The following is a 23,497-nucleotide window of genomic DNA, read 5'->3' on the forward strand; positions in this document are numbered from 1 at the left end:
TTCTGTCTGCCACAATTTTAATAAATTCCCCCAAGGGGTAGTAATATGGACTCATATTCAAACTTAAATCACAAGGATTTAAAGATAAAGTCCTGTTTTGGAAAAAAAAAAATACATGCACACTATATATTAGGGATGCACAGATACTTTTCGAGTACCAATGCCGATACTTGGCATTTTCATGAGAACTACCAGGGTTGCAGTGGTTGCAGCTGGGACCTGGCTATGGCACTCCACCACTGATATACTTTTGGCAATATAGTGTGTGTGTGTGTATATACACTGATTTGTTTGTATTGGTGACATTCAGAAATGTAATATTGTATTTTGAGCTGTAGATGGCGCTGTGGTGCAAAGCTAGTCTGTATGCTATTTGTCTATGTTATACACAGGAAGTTATATCTGCATATATGTTTTTCTCTTTATGATCTATATGTTTCCTGTTTAATGATGTATTGCTATATACATGTATGGAACGTTCTTCTAAGCAAGTAAAACTTAATTCAGCATCCCACAATATCTCAGTGCTTCATCTAAACACATAACCAACACAAGAAATGCTCAAAAACGAACAAAATACGCTAGACGGAAACGCACGTAAAAATACGCAAAAACGATACCACCATGATCAGTGGATGGTAGGTGCAATCCTCTGCCTACTGCAGACTCTTCATCCTGTCCTTGTCTGTATGGTCACATGTGTCTGTATGCCATTTTCGGCAATAAAAACCTGACAGGTGTTCTAATCCCTCACCATAAAAAGTTTTGCCTTCAGTTGCAGTTTTAGCTGTGTGAAGTGTTTGTGTGTCAGAGTTTTAGGAGGAGTACGGTAGCACCTGAACGTGCATGTGGAGGCGGGGTAAGTAGACACAATACGGTAACAGCTGAAAACACTGGTAGAGCAGGAAAGCTGCAGCCTGTCCCCGCCTCTCCCCAGTACTGTGGCTGCGATGAGATCCCATGGCCGCTTTGTAATGTACGGGGGAGACCAGAAGAGCCCTGGAGCCTCCACTTAGGGGCTATGTACGGGGGGCTTCCGTCTTCACCAGGGAGTAAGTGCTGCACGAGGGCCAACACCGGTGCCTTGTCTCTGTCACAGCTGAGAGGGGGAGAGGCCCCCGGAGGGACCCGGAAGCACAAGTGAACTACAAGAAGTGTCTACTTGTTGTGCTGTATGGGCAGACGGGCACTGGGAATGGGGGATCAGCATGAGGAGCTGCAGGATACACAGCACATGCACATTGTCAGCAGTGAAGAGGAGGAGGGGGATGACGACGAGGAGGAGGAAGAAGAAGAGGAGGAGAAGGATGAGGGCACCGACAGGGGTGTGCTGGCAGACCCCTATTGTGTTGTCATTGAATCCCAGGCACTGGGCACTGGTAAGGAACAGGTGGACGACCACGATTCGGAGGAGAGTGATCGGCCGATAGACGCCGGGGAGTCGGCACCGGGCAGGTTTACAAGAGAGGTGATGGTGGGCAGCTCGGTCGGGCACAAGCCCAAGAAGAGATGTAGCGTTCTTTGCACTGTATACTGCGTGGAGAGTGACTTGTCTGGGGAGATCCCCCCTCTTTTCACACAACAGGAGTCCCGCAGATTGTCTGATACCCCTTCCCGGAGCTCTCTACACCGGCCCAATGCTGAACTAGCCCTCAGTCCTGCCAGCCTGGAGCTGTCCCCCTTCCTGATCAGCAGCCTGGGAGATGCCAACCACAAGGTGGTGATGAGCTGCCGGGTGTGCTTAGAGGACAAGTCCATCAAACCTCTTCCCTGCTGCAAGAAAGGGGTTTGTGAAGAGTGTCTCAAGAGGTATTTGAGCTCTCAGGTAATGAGCTTTCATATGCTGCCCTTTGCTAAACATCAGTCACCTGGTTGTATGTCTGTTGTGGAGGTTTTGTACTTTTGTCTGTTTCATATAGTCTTAAAGGAGAACGCCAGACACAATTTTTTTTATTAACCCCTGCAGTGGGGCTACCCCTGCACTGGTCTAGGTAGGAAAAAAAAAAACAAAGTTATACGCACTTGTTCTTCGGGGCCAGGGTGTCCTTAGACCGGTCCTTCCATCCTCAATCTCCCTCCGCTGCAGTGGTCTAGTGTCCCCGAGTCACTATATTCTATACACTGTGTATAGGAAGTGAGGATGCCGAGGGATATACCGTCGGTGGAGGGAGTGAGCACGGTCATAGCCGGCCGCCGCTTTGGATCAGGCGAGTATAACTTTATTTTCCTCCCTAGACCAAAACAAGCTTCTAACCCTTGCAGTGTGGGGGTAGCCCCACTACAAGGGTGAATAAAAACTTTGCCCAGAGTTGTTGTTCTTAGAATCCTGTTCACACATTCGATTTGAGATCGTTCGTCAGAGCATTTGATCTTGCATAACTTAATTTTATCCAGACCTGCTAATTGAATGGAATCCCGGCCATAATAAACCGGTTTCTTTTGTGCCTAGCACATGCACGTTATAATATTTTGTTTCTTCCTGGATGAAAAATGATTATAATTTTGTTCTTGCATAAAAGAAATGAGGAAAATGTAATTTAAACCCCCACCAACTATTACAAAATGTAAAGTTTTTTGAACAAAAGCCTACGGGTGAATGGCCAGCTTTTGTGTACAAGTTCTAGTTCCAGGTGCATAGTACCCCCAGAGATAGAATTTCAGTCTATTCCTGCTGAATTGGCAAAAAAATTGACCTCTGGGTGGCGGTGCCATCACTGCCCGATTCAAGGAAAGTTGATTTTTAAAATGACTTTTGTCAGCAAACCAGTGACTGCAGCCAGTCAGCTGACAGCAGCAGACACTAGCTGTTGGAATGCAATAGCTTGTTGACCAGTAGGAGAAGGAGACCCTTACATTGTTGGCTAGTAGGAGAAAGGGCCTCTTCCATCGTTAGCCAATAGAAGGACTCATCTGCATTGTTGGCCAGTATTAGAAGGACCCACTACATTGTAGATGAGTCCTTCTATTGGCCAACAACATAGGGGGGTCCTCCTCATACTGGCCAACATTGTAGAGGAGTCCTTCTATTGGCCAACAATGTTGGCCAGTATGAGAAGGACCCCCCCCTACATTGTTGGCTAATAGAAGATCTCCTCTACATTGTTGGCCAGTATGAGGAAGGACCCCTCTATATTGTTGGCCAGTAGAAGGAACCCCCTACATTGTTGATCAGTTTCAAGGCCCCCTTAGCCCTCGTTCACACCTGAACGTTTTGTAGCGCGTTCTACGCTCGACGAACGCTCTACAAAACGCTCAAAAATATAAATCCCATTGTATTCAATGGTCTCGTTCCCACCTTGGCGTATCTCCGCCCGTCCTTAACGCGCTACAAAACGGCCCACGCCTGAAAAGGTACATGTACTACTTTGGGCCGTTTTGTTGCGCGTTTCCATTGGGATACAGCCAAGTAGCCTTCGGAAACGCACGACGGTCGCGCGACTTTTTTTTACCGGTCGCGCATATGCAATACGCCTACGTATGAACGAGACCTTACAGACAGCTAAAAATATAGTTGATGACCGTGGTTAGACATTATTCTGAGAGATAGAAATGATTAATTTCTCAAGCAACTCCTAGCAACCTCTTGAGGAACCCTTGTTGAGAAAGGCTTCTCTAGTAAGTCTGCACTCTTGGCAGTTGTAGCATTGCTTATTCTGAATACTGTGTATGGCTGTGTTATCAAGTGCTGCAGTTGAGGCGCCGTATACCATATAAGTTGACAACCAATACCTTTGAACAGGCCTGGATGACTCCCAGGTGCCAGATAGCCAATGCTCCTTAAAAATAACAGTTGGCACCTAACATTTGAGGTTTCCTTTTAGTTGTCAGTGGAGCCGGCTCCTAAATAAGAAAATATCCTGCTGACTCCAGGATTGGACAGACTGGCTCCTGCATTCCATATTAATTTGTTGACCCCTACCTTAGAAACTTGTGGTGTTTTTTGTTGTTTTGCAGGGAGGAAAATATTGCTCTGGTTTAAAGTGCAATGGCTTTGCAGGCCAATTGTTTACACTATAAGACAGCAGTAACAGCAGGAGGCCTTGTGGAATAATCCGAATATTGTGATTGCAATGCCAAGTTGTAGTATTGCAGCATAGCTTCGGGTTTTTTTTTTTTATCTTCCTCCAGACTTGTTACAAGCTAGGAAGTCAGATCTTACTATTGTGTTTCAGTAGAAGTTTCACCCACCCCCCTTTGGTTTTGGTGACAGGGTCACTTCCTGTGTGGCTGCCTGTTTTATCTTTCTGCTAGGAAAACAACCTGTCCCAGGCACACAGCATGACTTCAGATAATGTAAGAGGATGTGGGCATTTATTTTCTTTTTCACTCCATTCGTTCCTTTTTTTTTCCAGTAGTAAAAAAAGAGAAAGTTTACTAGATGGTTACTTGATTTATTTTTGTTAAATCATTTTTTTTAAATTATTAAGTGAACTATAATCAGTTCTATGCCATAATAAACCATCTCATGGAGCTCTAACTATGTTTTTGGATGTAAATAGATTAGAAAACTGGACGTTCTATTATTTACTATAAAGCAATATGTTCATTTAGCTTTAGGTACTTCGGGGGTTGTCACTTTTTATCTGGATACTGGAGTCTATTTGGAGCCGTTGCCCATTGCAACCTTTCAGATTTCAGTTGAAACAAGAAACTTGAGGATATCTAACTAGGCTAGATCGACTCTATTGTATAGCTGCGTAGTTTGTGTGTCAGCCCCATGCCTGTTTGCTGTAGAACATCTGCACTTTTGCATTACATTGGAGTCTATTTTTTGTTAATGTAGCAAAAAAGAAGAATAGTACCTACTCGCATGCTTCCTCGAATTTCGCAGACATAGTGCACCTTTTGCTGAAAATACGGCTCCATCTTTGCAGAAAATATATGTTAAAAAAATAAAATATATGCATACATACACACACACGTACATACATACATACATACATACATACATACATACACTGTTGTGTGTGTGTGAGAATTTGCTGCATTTTGTATTAAGGCCTGCAGAGCATTGCAGTAGCAATCCGTGCATCACGGGTGCAATGCACGGGCCCTTGCATTGTTTCCCTCCAGGTCCATGCTAAGGAATGGATCGTCTGTTATTGGGCTGAAAGTGCTGACTGGACTACAATTGTGGTGACATCAACCTTCGGCTGATGTCAGAATACCCAACAGTGCTTGCTGTTGATTTGCTGCAAGCTCAGTTTGGCCAAAGATTTTTCCAGCTGGTTCCTTCCATCTTCCAATCATGGCATGCTGAGCGGAAGGGTGCCGACAGCAGCACCCACTGGCAAATTTTAGATGGTTCATCAAGAACCGGCTGAAATTCGCATAGTGTAGATGTTCACACATCCAGCAGTGATCTGTGCTGCGCTTTACATGGTCAAAACTAGGACACATGGAAAACAATTGTTTTCCATCTCTCCCATTTATACTACAATGCGGGTGTGATGGCGAGGTGCTGCACTGCGATAAAATGCAAATATGCTGCATTTTATTGTAGCACACTGGATCCCACCGCAGGTCACCACCGAGAGCGCAGTGGATCACATTGTACACTCCACAAAAGTAATTTTAAAAAATCCAGCAGTGTAAAATACAATGCCCACTACTGGAGATGCGACATCGCAGTAGGCCGTTCACTGAAAAATTATGCTCATATATATTACTGCTTATGTACCCTGACTTACAGTAAGTCCTGCAAGACAGTACAAATACTCCAAGCTTCAATTGCACTTGAACAAATTAGACAACAGTAAAAACAAGAGGTGTGTACCTTTTTGTGTAGGCATGTTCTTCCAGTCATGTAAATAATGTTCACATCATTGTGAACAAACATTGGCTCATCCAAGCAGCACGTGGGTCCTTTCATACTGAACACAATTAATCAATGCATGAGGCCATAAGCAGTGCATTGTGACAAGACTCATTTCATAAAGCTCCATATAAATCACCAACATCAAGAAAATATGCCAAAATGAAGAAGACTTTAATTATTCAGAAATGACATCATTGCGTAATGATGTTAGGATTGCAATGGAACAGGTGCTGCTGCACACAGACCTCTATGGTGTGTAACAGGAATAGACATGGGGAATCTGCTGTTTTTTTAAGGGTTTCACTAGATAATTGTGTATTGGTAGTACTGTGTTGTCTTAAGGCAGCCCCTATGAAAATAAATGGGCTGTCAGTGCATCCTAACATTAAACCCCCCCCCCCACAGATGACTGTGTCGTGACATGCTACAATCCAGGATCTTTGCCTTAGTGTGTTGTGGCATCATTCAAAATTAATGGCACCACAATGCATGTTATGTGCCATAAAGCCCCATGCTGGAAACAGCAGACATTTTGGATATGTAAATTGACTGCAGATGTCATTATGGAATGGGAGCAGCAGTCAACACACGCATATATTGCCCTATGCGTGCGTTTATTCACATGCAGATGCCGGGGTTGGTCTTATTTAATTTTTATCTATTTTATAAATTTTTACCTTATTACTTTTTTAATTTGATTTTTATTTATATTGGGGTTTTTTTAAAAACGTTTTTATCACTTTTTTTTTTTAACCTACATTTTTTTGCTATAACACAGGGGCTGACAAAGCCCTGTGTGATAGTGTTTGGAGATGACAGGTTCTCTTTATGGAGCCTGTTCTGCAGTACAGAAGATGGAGCTTAGCATTGTGTTCGATCTCCTGTACAGCCCGCCTTGTGACAGCTGGGTCAGGAAGGCTGCGAGTACAGCGCTCTTGTGTCACTGATCACACAGAGCAGATCGGAGAACGGACGTTGGCCACATTATAAGTAGTTGTATTTTTTTTTTATGGAAAGAGAAAAAGCTGCAAACAAGCATTAAATACTTTATTCTTCTGCATTTTACCTGCAATTTTAAGTTGGTGACAGGGTCTCATTAAAAAGTTGTATGGAGCTTGGCAGGTGTCAGTTAAGATTGCTGAGTATTCCCAGAAGCTGGGACAGGAAAGGTGCATATAGTTATATCGCTGAATACACTTATCTGCTCAGGAAAATGTTTTGTTTTACTGCACATTTAGAGCAATTGTGTCTGCATTATTGCTGCTGCATCTGTCCTGTCAGTTTTAGGAGTGTTGACCGCCTGGGAAATCTAGACCTTTAAAAGAGAACTATAGGGCAACCTTTTTTTTGACCATAGTTCTCTTCAGTGTCACAGGAGAACATATACTAATGTCCTCCCGTGACTCAAAACTCCATATATAGTGGTCTATTGCCTGCCCGCTATAGGCTAAGAGCTAAGTCGAGATCCACCCCACTGACTGATTGACAGCTGGCTCCCCCTCCCTCATCCATTCCTTTGGTCAGCACTGGAGAGGGGAATCCCTGCAGGGAGCGACAGTCACCGGTCACTGCAGGGAGAGGATCGGGAAGTCGGCGGTATGTGTTTGCTGAGTTCCCGATCAATAGAGCCGACCTGTGACAGCTTCAGTGTCACAGGTCGGCTTGAATTATGGGATGAGTGTTTCTCACTCACCCCATAATTCTCCTTTTTATATAATTCTCCAGGAGAGATCTCTCTCTCTCTATCTATAGATATAGATCTAGATAGATATAGAATATATATATATATATATATATATATTACACATATACTGGATGACATTCAGTGTATGTGTATATATAGATCTACATATACACAGTGGTACATCTGTTCGCGAACTCCGCTTTGGGTGACGAACACCACCGCAGCCATTTTCCCTGCTCTGACACATGGTCATGGCTTCCTCTAGTCGATATATTTATATTCTATTAATATACATTTTTTTTTTCTATTTTATTATAAGGTCTTCACCTTTTTGGTTTGTCAGTTCTTCTGATTTCCTCCAGCCTCTTTCAGCACTCCCTGTCTTCATGCATGCACTCCAGTGATGGCTTAAGTCATTGTTCTGGAAAGACTTCCTGATAGTGACCACGTCCATCGCGTGGACTTTTGTATGTAGTCTCAATCAGGGGTGCATGTGACAGTGCAGAAACACAGTTGGGAAATGGTTATCACTGCCTAGTAGGAAGTGCCTGAACAAGGGACTTCATGGCAGGATCACCAGATATTGCTTGGAATGCTGGAAGCTGCAGATTGAAAATACTAAAATTGACTTGTATGGGGTTTTAGGGGTTGGGTTTATTTCTACTTTAACTTCCTCCTCATGACAGTGTGACAATATTCTATTGTAAGGTGGTGAAGTAATCATTTATAAACTAGTCCTTTTTGAGACATTTTCTTGAAAAATAATAGTTGTAATTCATATGGGCAAAACGGTTATTTGTAAACTTGGCAGCAGATATTTATATTGTGCTTTGAGGTCTTTAAGGAAACTTGAAGGCTCTGTTTGTTAAAGTAGAACCAAATGCTTCAGTTTTGGGAGGATTATTACCCCTTGTCACTTTTTTTTTGTTATCTGTGTCCAATTTGGGAGCCACAACAGGAAATGAGGGGAAATCCCTGGTGGTCAGCAGGGTCACCAGAACTAATGTCCCCATTGGAAGATTTCCCATCTATTCCTGTTCTGGGGACAACCCAAAACTTTTCTTTCACTGATATTTGTCACCAGGACAAATACAGAGGGGAATCTCCCAAATGGGGATACAGACAGCAGTAACAAGTTCAAATCCTTCTCCACTCTATCCAAAACTAAAAGAATGTTTTGGCTTCATTTGCACTTTAATTCCACTTAATTTTTAATAAGTTAGATGTAAACTGGAAACATTTTTTTGCCTTTTGAATAGTAATGAATGAATCTGTTTGTTGTGAATCAGGTTGATCCAATACAAGCAAATGGCTGATACACTCAAGAAGAAGTGGTCTATTTGTGAACAGGTTATGGGGTCTATTAGATCAGTGGTTCTCAACCTGCGTAACCTTGGGACATTTGTCCTTGGTCACTAAGTCACAACCTAAGTTGCACTGCCATGCATCGCATGGCATTGCGGTACCACGTGTTCCGTGGTGGGCAATCGAACTGTGAGTGGGAGGTGCGTTTGGGGTAACATTCAAATGAATGCCACCTCCCACACCAAAACGCACAGTAGGTGCGATTGCGTGGCGCAGTGCAATAATCACACTGTATTAGTGTGAATAGGCCCTCAAAAACACTGACAGAGACGCACACAATCTTATACACACTCCAAAGAAAAAAAATGTTTTCTTTTCTTCAAACAGCTCCCTTGTGCGCCCTGTAGAGGGGCCAGGAGCCAGAATGTGACGTCACTCCGCTCCAGGCACCTCTACAGGACATGTGAGGGAGCTGTAAGCAATGCACATATGTATGGAGCTCCCTCACGGCCATATCCTCATCCCACCCCACCTCAAGATGGCACTATGCACTGGGCAGCATATTTTGAATGGCTGCTCGGTGCGAGAACTGACTTTGTTGCGCTAGGGAGAGGCAACAAAGTGGAAAGCATGCAGCAACCCACTGAACACGGGGGCGCGACCCACTTTTGGGAAACGACCCACTGGGTGACAATCAAGGTATTAGACCAGGGGTGCCCATTAGGTAGATCGTGATCTACCAGTAGCTCTCAAAGCTGATGCTGGTAGATCACGAAGGGTGTGAATGGCGGCTCATTTATTCCCTTTTGGTATATTTATTTAGCTGTGCACACATGATTACCTATTAGCCTGAGTCTGCTGAGCCCAGCTCCCTGAACCCTTTCTGGTGGATACTGGTGGTTGAAGTGCTATGTATTACATCAAAGAATATTAGTTTACACAGCCTGTTGCAAAATACAGCAAGGTGAGCCAGGAAAGAGAGAGTGGAGAGACAGCCAGGAAAGAGAGAGCAAGGAAAGACAGCCAAGAGAGACAGCCAGGAGAGAGAGAGCGAGGAGCGACAGCCAGGAGGATGAGCGAGGAGCGACAGCCAGGAGAGAGAGCAATGAGAGACAGCCAGGAGAGAGAGAGCGAGGGAGGTTTTTTTTTCGTTGTGGCTTGATCTCATGTGGCTTGTCATTTGAAAAGTAGATCTTAACACCAAAATTGTGGTCACCCCTGTATTAGACCATGCATGCATACATTCATGCATATCTATATATCAGTTTGAAAACCATTTTAGAGCTGCAACAGTTAATCGATTAAGTCGATTAAAAATTTCTAATTCTCTGTGCTTTTTCTGTTAACTGCTGGCACAGCTGTTTGATATCTGCTAGGAGCGTGCCCAGCATGCATTTCATACACATGCTGGTTGAAAGGATCCCTCATAGCAGTCCAGCTTTTAGGTACAAAACTTGAAATGATCTCCTGACTAGATTTCAGCTGCATGGGGCAATGATCCTTCAACACTGGCTAACTGATTATGTATTATCTATTGGTGGTTGTGCTATGCGTACATATCCAAATTTCTGCTTGTGAGATACTACTCTTATCAGTGGACCTCTGTACTTTGTAAGATCCCATTTATGCTTGTTTACATTAGGTCACCTCCTAAATCACATAGTGCTATGCCATTTAAAGGCACAGTGCTTTATTTTTTGCTTTTGATGTGGTGCAGCACATCTTCCATATGAATCTCTGTGCAATGTTTGCATTGGACATGCTTATGTAATACATGGAACTACTTTCAAAATGCCTTTGAATTGGAAATGCAAGTAGAAACCATGTTTAAAACCAATCTCAGGACCTCAAAATGTCTTTTAACCCCTTCGTGACTGACGACGTACAGTCACGCGAGCGGGAAATTGCCGTTTTTTAAAAACAGGCAGCGATGCCTGATACCATACAAGCGATCCGCCGGCTTTAGAGCCGGCGGATCGCGTGTATGGGGTGCCGATCGGTGCCCCCCCCCTCCGCGGCGCCCCCCTGCCGTTGTCCCGCTGATCCCGGGCTCCGCTGTGCCCCGGTGCGAGCCCGGGATCAGCATGTCGGCTGTGTCACAGGGGATCAGAGAGAGCTCGGTACACGAGCTCTCTCCGGTCCCCTCTCCTCTGCAAGAATGCGGAAGTGTTGTATAATACATCACTTCCGCATTCTTGTGTCACTCTCCAGCTTCAGAAGCTGCAAAGAAGCTGATGGAGCAGATCTCTGCTTCATATCATTTTCAGACCTAAAATGTGGAATATAACATGGGTGCAAAAATTGAAAAAAGGGCCTCAGTCATGAAGGGGTTAAAACCTATTAATAACCTATGAAATGCCTGGGCAAACCAATGAGTGTATAATATAAGAAATGTATAAGTACAGATTATCTGTGGAAACTGCAAGATATTGTTTGACCTTGCCCCTCCTGACCTTATTGGTCAGTGAGGATGTCTATTATGTTAAAGGATCAGTAGAAAGACGTAGTAGGTGCATGGAAGAAGTAAGGATCTTTACATAACTTCAGCTGCATATACTGTATCTGAATCATCTGATTTTTGCAGTTTTTGCTAACCTGTGCTTATGCATCCTTTTTTCTTTCTTCTCTTCTTTTTTTTTTTTATAGTTTTTGAATCATATGTGCTGCTGTAAGGGCACATTCTCCATTACACCATTGCATTGTGTGGATATCCGCAGAACTTACCAATGTGGATGTCTTAAAGAGAACCTTTACCCATATCTTTAAATTAACAACACTGACACCTTTTTAGAAATGTTTAGTATTGACAATCTACAATCAGATACGTATAGGTGATATTTGCTGGCTTTTTGTTTTTTTTGCGTACTTTTTTTAAATTATTATTTTGATTATTTAATGATTATTTTCAAAATCGACCAGTTAGCCGATTTATTAAGTTCAATTAATCGGTCAAAAAAAGAGAAATGGCTCCAGTGATGGATTACTAGTTTGTATTGAGATTGTAGTCCATCACAGGAGCAAGCTTGGAGGGCTGGAAGTAATAAATAAAAAAAAAAAAAAAAGGGGGGTGTGCAATATAGTGGGATGGAAAGTATCAAATTATGCAGCAATTAATGCAGAATGGCACCGACTATAGAGGACTACAAATCACAGCAATAATACATTACACAGCACAATACAGAATACCACCAGCTATAGAGGAATACAGCAAATCCCAGCAATACTACATTATAGCTGGCGTATTCTGCATTGCGCTGTATAATGCATTTGCTGGGATTTGTAGTATTCCTCTCTAGCTGGTGGTATTCTGCGTGCATTGCGCTGCTGTATAATGTATTATTGCCGGGATTTGTTGTATTCCTCTAAAGTTAGTGGTAAATTATTGTACTGTATAATTATACAGCGCAATGCAGAATACCACCAGCTATAGAGGAATACAACAAATCCCAGCAATAAATTATACTATAATGTATTATTGCCAGGATTTGTTGTATTCCTCTATAGCTGGTGGTATTCTGTATTGTGCTATGTAATGATTATACAGCGCAATGCAGAATAAACCACCAGCTATAGAGGAAAACAACAAATCCCAGCAATACAATATACATACAGTGTATAATGTATTGCTGTGATTTGTATTCCTCTATAACTGATGGTACATATACAGCGCAATGTACCTGGGGGGGAGCATGCACTCTTACTTTTAGATGCGGGATCGTGGGACTGTCAGATGCCGTTCACTCTCGATCGTTGGCGGGCAGCGGCGCGTCAGGGAGGAGAAGAGGCGTGTCGTCTGGTGTGCGGCTCGGGTCGTGTGTGGAGCTGTGACCAGGGTAAACTAATCGATAGCCGACTAATCGATGATGGAAAACGTTTTCCAGCGTCTATTTTAATCGACTACATCGATTAGTTGTTGCAGCTCTACATGTGACCATGCACATCATCTCGGGAGGAAAATGCCTTTCCCTAAGATCTAATTAGATTTGCCAGCAATGCTCTGCTGAAGTAACCTTTGCAGGGCACATTACATCACTTTTTCCAAAGAGAACCAGGAAGTAGAAAACAAGAAATTATAAGACATTTTTAAAGTAAAATAAAAATGTTTGTTTAACTAGTGATTGTAAGATAATTTCATATCAGCTGTATGCTGAGGTGATTTATAGCCAAAGGGGGTAAAGGTCTGCTTTAAGGTGATAACACTTGTTGCAATCCATTTGTAAAATCTTATTTATATTTTTCCTTTTTTTTTTATCTGAACCTACACATTCCTGAAAGCATATAATGCTTTTCCGTGGCTGAATGCACACTGGACATTCATCAGCGGCTAGGTGCATTCAGTCTAGTTCCATTAACATGAACAGTTTAGGCTACATGCACATGGGGCGTCTGGGAATCCTGGGGCAAGAACCTGCAGAGTCTTGTGGCAGGAGTCCCAGGTGTGCCTGTACATGCGGCTGCTGTACCCATTTATGTTAATGACAGGGTGATATTGGCCGCATCTTTCTGTGGCTGTCTGCATGCAATCATACATGGTACAAATACCTGTGGATCAGGAGAACTGCTTGTCCCAGCATGCAGAGAGATTGCATCCATCACAAGCATCTCTCCCGATCCGCAGGAAACCGTGCGGTTACATGTGTACATGTCATTAACAGTGGCCACATCTGTACGGACCCAACCTCGGATTCCTGCCCCTAAAATCTACAGGCTCTTGCCGCAGGAATCCCCAGACTCAAGTGCATGAGGCCTTAGCCTGGTTTTATGCAGCATAACACGTGTAAACGCAAGAACATTTAAATGCAGGACGAATTGACTTTTTTTTTTTTCTTGTGTTAAACGCAGGAGGCCCATGTGCGTGAGGCCTTACAGAATCTAAAATGCTGCATGATTTGGTAATACTGTTTACAGAATTAATAAAACCATCCTGTCTCATCTAGCCTTGGCCAGTTATATTATCAGATACTACTGAGCTGGTTTTTCTTCTAGCTAATGTTCTCCTACTTAAGATCTACATCTTAAGACAGAATTGATTGGCATTTATTGTGTGTTCTGTTTTTGTTGTCTTATGAGGTAACAAAGTTGAACAGGGCATGCAGTGAAATTTAAGAGTCTGTCGTCAGCTTTCCAGACAGCAAAAAGTTCAGCTGCTAAAATGTCCAATACAGTAAACTGCACGTTATCCGGCATCCATGGGGATTGGTAGATTCCGGGTAAAGGGAGTTACTACTGGTATTAAAAATAGGTCTAACTAATGTCATACTATACCATATCATAACATAAGCTCTGTATTGACTTTATATTACTATTGTAATGCTAGCTGCCTGGCTGTCTCCAACCTCCATACTGTTGATAATCAGTAGTGGGTACGTAGCGTTAGACCAGCCTTTCTCACCCAGGCTGCCTTCTGACTTTGTCAGAAGGGTGCCTTCAAATTTTCATGAATTTCCATCATGTAGTCGAGCCGGCCACCAGCACCATGGAAACACGTAATGCTAATCCTGAGCGGGCTGCATTCAAGACCACCCCCAGCATTCAGAAATAATTGGTCCCCCCCCTCTTTCTAGAGCTGCTCTGCCTTCCACCCTCTGCCATGCTGTTGCAGCCGCACTGGTACTGAGGTAGGACTCTGATATGAAAGGGGGACTTTGAGTAGAGGAAACGCAACTTTGGGGTTTTTTTGCACACGGTGTCCCTATTTCAAATCTATACCAGACCCTTATCTACTGTTCCTACGACCAGGGCGTTAAACGGATTGGTCGTTAAGTGAGGAACTCTATACAGTACTGTACTGCATAGCGTTGCCGATGTACAGTACCGAACAGTGTACTGTACATCGGGCAATGGAAATACTTACCGGGACCCGCAGTGAAGATCGGAGGACGTCACTTCTGCCGGCGACACGGCGCGCTGACGCGCAAGGTCGGAGGTCGATCGGTGGTCCGTCGTAAGTGCGAGTGGTCGCAAAACAGGTAAGTCGGTAAGCGAGGAACATCTGCACTTGTTCTAGGTCAGTGACTCAAAAGAATTGATGCCCTGGGATCATCATGACCACTAAAAACATGGATTTTTAGGAAAAGAGGTCAGAGCAGTGACATTCTATATATTTCCTCTGTACGATTTTTTATTTTTTATAAAGATCTTTTACATGATCCTTTCCCCCTTCTCATGACTTCCCACTACGGCTTAAGAAAGAGGCACTGGCCTTGAAACGCGTAGCCATTGGACAGCACTCTCCCAGCCCCTCACTGACGTCACACCACGAGTCTACGCCGCCTCACACTGACAGCGAGACACAGTGAGCCGCAGCTGCAGAGACTCAGCGGGTTTCCCCTGCTTGACTCTCACTTGAGCCGTCGGGCTCAGCCTGGCCAGCTGAGACCTGGCGACTCTCCACAGGGACATCCCATGTTACACAAGCCCCAGACGGAGACCATTCCGCTAACGTTTTTTACTCCTGATGGGCGTCCCCCTGGACAGGGTAACGCCTATCCCACTAACCACCAACGAATCAGCATATAGTGAGTAATTTCTCCCATTTCCCTTTTTTTATTTTTGTTGGTCACTACAATCCAATTGGGTTCAATGCATCTGTGTTTATTATCACCATAATTATTACCATACACTTATGTTTATATCTATAGCCATACCTATACAATATATCTATGCTTATATTTATAACAGGGCAGTAGCGCTTCCTATCCAATTCCTTTTCATGGAGAAATGTGTCACCTCGTCCCATCAGCTGAGTATATTGTGATGGGTCCCAAAACTTTCCAAGACGGGCTGATGTCTCCTTATCTGAGCCGATAGTTTCTTTGTTTTTATATGCATCACTATCTACTGTCACTCATGCGCCTTTTATCTAAGGCCCCATTCACACATAGCGACATACCTTTTGCAGCGGTCGGGATAGCGCAACGATCCAGCGACGGTAGCGCGACCTTCTCCGTTGGGCTCCATTAGAAAAAAGCAAAATCGCGCAAAATCCGCCGAAAAAAGGGTCCTGTAGAAGCGACTTGCGACATGGAGCCAAGACAGCTCCATTGAATATCATTAGCCGGCGACTTCTCGCGATATCGCAGCGGAAATCACTACGTGTGAATGGGGCCTAAGACTGAATACATTTTTATTGAGAGCTCCACTCCCTTCATGCTACTAATCGTTCCAATGTTTGCTGCTGTTTGTATGTATCTTCTCATATGGCTCATCTATCCATGGTATGCCTTCTCTACCTTCAGTTTTCTGAGCTGATCAGCCTGTACTGATGGGCACCTACAGCAACTGGTCAAGAAATATAGAATGCTTGTTTATTATATTTATTATATTCAGTTTACTACATAGGCCTCTTGCACATGCCTGCCAGTGGGCTCGGACAGTGTACATCCCAGAGTATTTCTGTCTACAGATGCACTGTATTAGGGCTGCAACTAATGATTATTTTCATAATCGATTAGTCGGCTGATGATTTTTTTTTATTAACCGTGTACACAAAATAAAATGCACAAATGCAGCATTACAAACATAAAGTTTACTTTAGAATAAAACTGCAGGCACACTTCTTTGCAATCACACTAAACTAGATCATTGTACAATTAATAATTGTATTGTAATCAAATGGCGCTTGAATAGCTTCAGCCAGGTAATGACAGCTGCCAGTGGCAAGATTCCGCAGGCGGCAGCTGAATGTAAATACAGCAAGCAATGGGCTGGTGCAATAGCCAGCCTGCTATTGGCCATTTCGAATTGCAATAGCCAATAGCAGGCTGGCTATTGCACCCACCCACTGCTTGCTGTGCCCTCCTCCCAGCATGAAGGGGAGAGCTAAGGGATCCAATCAACTAATTGATCATGAGAATAGTTGACAACTATTCTTATCAATTATTCGGTTAGTTGGTTGGAGCCCTAAACTGTACAGCAGTGTATAGCCAGCCTGTACAAATCGATAAGGCGCTGGCTGAAGCTGCGGTTGTATGGGTACATCTGCAGATTACAGCATACGCTTCCGTATGGGGCCATAGGCTTATCCCACTGAATGCCTAGCCTTTGCATTCCGAGGTACGCCATTCATGCTAAACTACTGGGCTATTGTTTTTTCCGACAGCAGCGTAAATGATAAACTGGAGGGTAAGTCAGCTTCGAGCTGTGTGTGGCCCTGCCTGTACTGTCTGGCTCAACAAAAGTTGACTTTTTTTTTTTTTTTTCAGGAAGCAGGTAGGTCAACGGTGCGGTGACTGCAGGCAATCGGCTACAGTGACTGGGTATTTTGACAACAGTGGGCATCGACTCTTAGAATACAATAAGCAGCAGGCGGAATCCCTCCATCCATGCTGTTTAGTGTGGATGGAAGAATCTATTAGATTTTTTTTTTTTTTTTTGGTTCAGGAAAGAAATCTATAAATGTATGGCTTACTCTTTAGGTCACATATGTGATCTAACCAGGTTACTATTATACAACAGTCTTACTTGGACATCATGAAGGCATTGCTGTTAGAACTTGTTCTATATTGGGGTCTGTTCTGCTTCCTGGTTTGTGTTATTCTGTGGCACATGATGTTGCTATGTGTCTGTTATGGGAGGGGAAATCAAGTCTGACTGCTTCAACCTGTCATTGTGGCACTAAATACCTGTCCCGGCACATGGGTGTATCATAGAGAAAAACCAGTTTTCTCGCTGGATTACATAAGCACAATTTTGATATTGTTCAGCTACATGCAGCTTCCATGAAGGGTTTTGCACATCTTTACAGCGTTGTACTAGAACAGGACCGTGTTTGTAATTCTCAGTTGCATAGTAAACTAGACTGGAAAAAAAAGGCATGTGTCCACCATGTTTACATATAAAAATATGCATGTATTTTTTTTCTCATTGTATTATTACTATGCGGAATGCATATATTTCGTCTCATTGTAGTATTACTATGAGGAAGCAGCTAAAAATAGATGTGCTAACTTCTATTTTTATTCTTTTCCAGCCCGGGAGGGTTTTGGAGAAATTCCATGCAAATAGTGGGGCTGATTTACTAAATAGAGGCTATTCATGTAACAAAGTTAAAGTGACACTAAACTCTGAAGTTAAATCTTAACAATACATTTGAGTACCTGAACTATTAATAAAAATGTATCACTCGGCTGTAGATCCTCAAATTATCAATGAATTCATGCTGACACTGTCCTTCCTTTTGGAGAGTGGCTACTTTTGTTCTCCATGGTCCCTGTGTGTGTTGTAAAGTAGCCACCACTCCAAGCTTACTCTAGTGATGGATGGATCTCATGTTTAGTTTACAATCTCAATACAAATTAGTAATCGATCACAGGATAGAGCTTGGAGCGGTGGCTACTTTACTACACACACAGGGGCCATCGGGAACAAAAGAGTTCAGTCACTTTAATATTCAAAAGTGAACACAGTCATCTAACATTCAATCATGTTCTAGAAATAATCCTGCACATGACTGGGTATTCAATAACATAGATTCACTTTATTTACTAACATTTATTTTGTAAAATGTACAGCTTTTACTTCTTTAGTAAATCCACCCCTTGGGTGCCATTAAAATCCAGACCTGTAAAGCAAGAGTGCCAACCACCTAGCCAGGATTTTGAGGTATTCTACATCAGAATGCAGTTCCGGGTAGGTTTGGTTGTTGTTTGTTTTCTTCTTCTTCTATATATTTAGCCTTGCTGCGGGCAAGCAAGTCTATCTGTAGAGAGGGGGAGCCGGCACTTGTTTTGTAGCAGCTTGTCCATGCCGTTCTCAGATCTGCTCTGTGTGATCGGAGAGAGAGGAACGTTTCACTCACACTGCTTCAAGTCTCAGCCCTCACAAACCAGGCTGCACAGGAGATGCAGCACAATGCTGTGCTCTGATCTTCTGTATTAGGCCCCATTCACACTGAGCAACATGAAAATTGCGCATTTTCCGCGCGATTTTATATGTGCGATATTGCGCGACTTGTCCCTATTGGGCTGTATGCAATCGGGAGCAAAATCGCTCGAAATCCGCAGAAAAAAGGGTCATGTAGGAGCGACAAGCTACAGCGACGAGCTACAAGCGATATTGAGCGGCGAGATGTGAACCGCTCCATTGAAATGGATTGGAGAAGCTACATAGAGCGATATCGTGTGGAAATATGAGCGCTATCGCTGCAAAAATTGCGCGATAAATCGCTCAGTGTGAATGGGGCCTAAGAGGGCAGGCTCCATAAAGAACCTGTTGCCTGCAATAGCTGTCACATAGGGGCTTATAAGTCCTAGTGTGATGGCAATAAAGTCAAGTAAAAAAAAAAGCAAAACATTTTTTTTAAAGTGATAAAGTAAAAATTAAAAAAAAGTAAAAAATAATAAAATAGAAACTACAAATAAAAAAAAAGTAATAAAGTAAAAAATTAAAATGAATAAAAAAAAAAAACACCCCACTGCCTCCGCCATCTGCATGCGAATAAACGTGTGTGTGCGCTCCCTCACCCCCCCATACCACTGTGTGACATATTGTGGTAGCACTCTCTAACACGCACAGTATACATTAGGCTGCACTTGCACCTGAGCAAGAAGAAATAAGCGTGTTTTCGTGCAGTGCATTTTTTGCGCTTATTTTTATGAGCATATATAAAGTCGCACATTTTAATGAGCAGATTGCGGCACATTAATGTCAATGGACAGATGCACGCAAAATATGTACACACTTGTGTTTTTGAGCGTTTCCTGAAGTTTATGGGGCCAAGAAGCGTAGAATCTGCCAAAGAGTAGCTCATGTACTTGCTACAAGCAACGGGCATTTTGCTACAGGCGACATGACCCTCAGATGTGAACAGGACCATTGAAATGAATGGGGGACTTTTTTTTTTTTTGGAGCATTTGTTTGAGCAGAAAAAGCGCTACAAAACGCTCAGTGTGAATGAAGTAATTTGGGAAAATGGAATTGCCTGCTCAGATTTGTCCTAAGTCTGTAAATAAAAGAGATGACTTGTAATGGACTGTGTTATCTAGTATTCATGTGAAGCTAGTTGCGCTTTCTGAGGTGTGGCAGCCTACAGGATTCCTAGAGACTTTATGAACAAAATAAAAAGGAGCTGTACACGGAATCTAGGTAATGACTGCCAATCCTTGCATCCCGCACCTCTCAATTGCTAAATCTGGATCCTGCTTGTGTCACGCCATTCTTTGCAGTGGCACTTCCACACATTATAGTTATAAATAGACCGTTTTTGTTCTAAAGTGATTTAACATCCCAGTTGATGTATATTTAGAAATTATCGGATAAAACAAAAAGAAAAAAAGCATTTCTGAGGACCCAAGGCTAAAGGTGCCCATACACTGCTCGATTCTCGTACGAGAATCGAACAGTGTTAACTAAGACGTGCGACCGTTTCTACTGTACAGTCGCACGTCTTTTGTCTAAGGAGCATGCTAGAAAACCAGCCGAGAATCGTATGATTTTCAGCTGGTTTGAACGGTGCTCGGGAGACAAATGCCGAACGTTATGGTGTGTGCACACTGCCCGTTCAGCATTGCGGTCATCGGAATCTCGCCCCTCAGGGCAAGTGTTAGGTTGAGGCTACACAAGTAACTTTTTTTTGGAGCTTAGTTGCACTACTAAAATGTCATGGACCAATCCTTTTTGTTTGAATCGACACATTACTTTTAATGCTACCTACTTACTACACAAGAGATTTTGACTAGGGTGATCGATCTCCCACAATTGCACTATGGCACAATTTGTAATTTGCAAAGCAGAAACCGCAATCATCCCTGGACTTTAATGAGAGATTAATAGCTCAACAACCTCACTTGAACAATTCTGGGCAGATTTGTGGGCAATTCTCTTTATTTAAGTATATACTACATGATGCTGACCTCCTCTTAGACTAGTTCAGTAGCACAAAAAAGGATTTCATTTTTTTCTTTTGCAGAATAAAATTCTTCAGTCTCTGGGATGAAGAAAACATCCATGTAGCCCTAGGTTTAGGACCACCTGGTCAGCTAACACACACAAATTAGCACGTGAGAGTTGTCAATCAGCCCGATTTATGCCTAATTTAAAATGCAGTTTCATGTTGATTGGTACAAAGGGTCAGTTGTGGGTTATGTGTGATACTGTGGGCAATTTACATGCGTCAAGACAGTCCCACCTATTGATCTGGTTTCACCCAACCAGCAGGGGGAAAAAAACACTTTATTGCTAAAAACCAAGCACTGTACTGAAATGAAGCTCTGTCCCTTTTTCAAAAGAAATAGTTTTTTTTAAATATATCAGCTGTGATGTAGAGATCCACTGCATCAAGCTGAATAGTCCACGCACCCAATGCGTAGTATTTTTTACTGCAATGCGAACTGTAATAGGGATTAAAAAAGGGCTGGTAATTAGTTTCAGTGGCTATAAAAAAAAAAAAACAATAAACCCCCAGCATTGGTGTCTGTGACCACTGTGACAACCCCCCGGCATTGGTGTCGGTGACCGCTGTGACAACCCCCCGGCATTGGTGTCGGTGACCGCTGTGACAACCCCCCGGCATTGGTGTCGGTGACCGCTGTGACAACCCCAGCTGTGTCAATCCCCCTAATCCCCCCGGAATTGGTGTCGGTGACCGCTGTGACAATCCCGCTAATCCCCACGGCATTGGTAGCAAGCAGTAGATATATGCACAAACATTTAAAAAAATATTAAAAAGTTACCTAAAAGAGGTAAAACTTGCCTCTATCTCCGTCGCTCGCTCCTGGCTGTGGAAATCGGTTTCCCCGAATGAGTGCGGGCGCATGTGCAGTAGAGATTACCGGCGGGGAGAAGAGGAGAGACTCCCTGTAAGTGTCTGACAGACACCGTGAGACAGGAAGAGACAGCAGTCTGCACTGGTTAAGAGACCAGCACCAGCACTGGAGGGACTGCTGGAAACAAGTGGAAGGAAGAAGATGATTGGATCAAGAGGCATCATTTAAGGTAAGTCCTTACAGCACCATGACTCTAAAGTAGAATTAAACACTCGTTTAAAAAAAAACGTACCTGTGTCTGCGCTGCTCGCTCCCGCCTGAAGATCTGAAGATTTTCGAGCGGCAGTGAAGGATCATTCGGCGGGCGCATGCGCAGTAGAACTCTTCGGCGGGGAGGACATATACTAGCGTCCTCACGTGACCCAAAGCTTAGTATATTGCGAGCTATAGCTCGCGGTGTACTGAGACCACTGCAGCCGGGAGGGAGTGACAGCTGGCTCTGCCTATCTAGAGGCAGAGCCAGCTGTACCTCACCCTGTCCGTCCCGCCTGTCAGCGCTGGAGGATAGGACAGGGGAGGGGGCAGTCACGGCTCTCTGCAGGGAGATGATCGAGAAGTGAGCAAGCGACGGTATGTGTTCACTCCCCGATCTATTGAGCTGACGTGTGACAGTTTCATTGTCATAAATCGGCTTGAATTATGAGGATGAGTGATTTTCATTCACCTCATAGTTCTCCTTTAAAGCAGCACTGGAGGGGGGGAATGTCACTTTAACTTTGCCTTCATTGACAGGGTTTATTTACACGCATTACTTACCAGATCACATGCTCCTGTGCCACTTCTGGCTGGGACTATATTTCTACTGTTGGCTGGAAATCACTCCCTCTGACAGTGACATTGGTTAATGTCAGTGCTGGGTGCGGGAATGCAGAGATCATCCTGGCACCCACTTCTGCAAAGTGCCCAACAGGTGGCAGACCCAGCCCAGAGCGCAGCAGGCATGGGAGAATTACATCAATTATCGATTTTAAATCAACTGGTCTGAGCCATGATTATATATAACTTTATATATATATATAATGTGTGTGTGTAATTTGTCCTAAGTTTCTTTAGTTTAATAAGAGCTAATGTAAAATCTAGATTAATGTTGGTTAAAATATAAAAAAAACATTTTTTAATCACATTTTTGTATTTTCTTCATGGCAATGCACGTCCATATTTATGGTGGAATTTGATCTATTTTAGTATAAACTGAAATTGTATTGTGTACGTTTTATCTGCATTGAGTCATATTTCTGAGTGAATGCACCTTCATAAAGTTTTCATAAATGTAAAGCATAATTAGCACTAACATAAGCAACGCAGATGCGGTATTTACATAAGAAGGATAAATATAGACTGATGTATGTTCAATTCATCTTGTGCTATTGGCCAGTCCTTATGGCTGCTTTTACAGTTACTGTGCTTTTATGTTGCCTTTTAAATAGGCTAGTTTGTGTTTTTAGCATTCAGTTCTGCTCATCCTTAAAGCAACTGCTTGGTATACATGACTCATCACTCCGAATTGTCTCCCTTATGATTCAAATGAGACGAATAACTTCTGTTTTTGAGGAGGAGAAATAAAAATATGGTAACACGATTCAAGCAGGGACCTATGTATTGTTGTAGTTGTTCTTGACTACGGTGGCTCATAGAGTTGTCAATTACAAAAAGTAGGGAATGTGTATAATGTGTGTAATAGCGCTGCAAAGTGGATCATGTATGAACAAAATGTTGTGCTGTTATAATAAAGTTCTGAGGCCCGTGTCGCCTGGAAATATTTGCAGACATAAGTCCTTTACCTGCCCAGTCGTTGATGTTTTGTTGCACTTATTCCATATGCTCTTCGATTTTCATTATGGAAGCATAAGAAAATAAATATTTAAATATATTTTTTTCACTTTAGGCTTCTGTTCTTGTACTGATTTTATATTCAAAATATAGATG

At 43.0% G+C, this 23,497-nt stretch overlaps 1 protein-coding gene across 1 annotated transcript in view; it reads left to right on the forward strand.

The window, feature by feature from the left end:
• Positions 1 to 1,441: 1,441 nt before the first annotated feature.
• RNF217 (ring finger protein 217) overlaps positions 1,442 to 23,497 on the forward strand; it is a 67,562-nt gene continuing 45,506 nt past the window's right edge. The window contains exon 1 of the mRNA XM_018563810.1: positions 1,442 to 1,825. Coding sequence (XP_018419312.1) covers positions 1,472 to 1,825 — 354 coding nt within the window. The 5' untranslated portion in view covers positions 1,442 to 1,471. The remainder of the gene's footprint in view (positions 1,826 to 23,497) is intronic.

Source organism: Nanorana parkeri, unplaced genomic scaffold, assembly GCF_000935625.1.
Source record: "Nanorana parkeri isolate BGI_ZX_2015 unplaced genomic scaffold, ASM93562v1 scaffold699, whole genome shotgun sequence".
NCBI lineage: Eukaryota > Metazoa > Chordata > Amphibia > Anura > Dicroglossidae > Nanorana > Nanorana parkeri.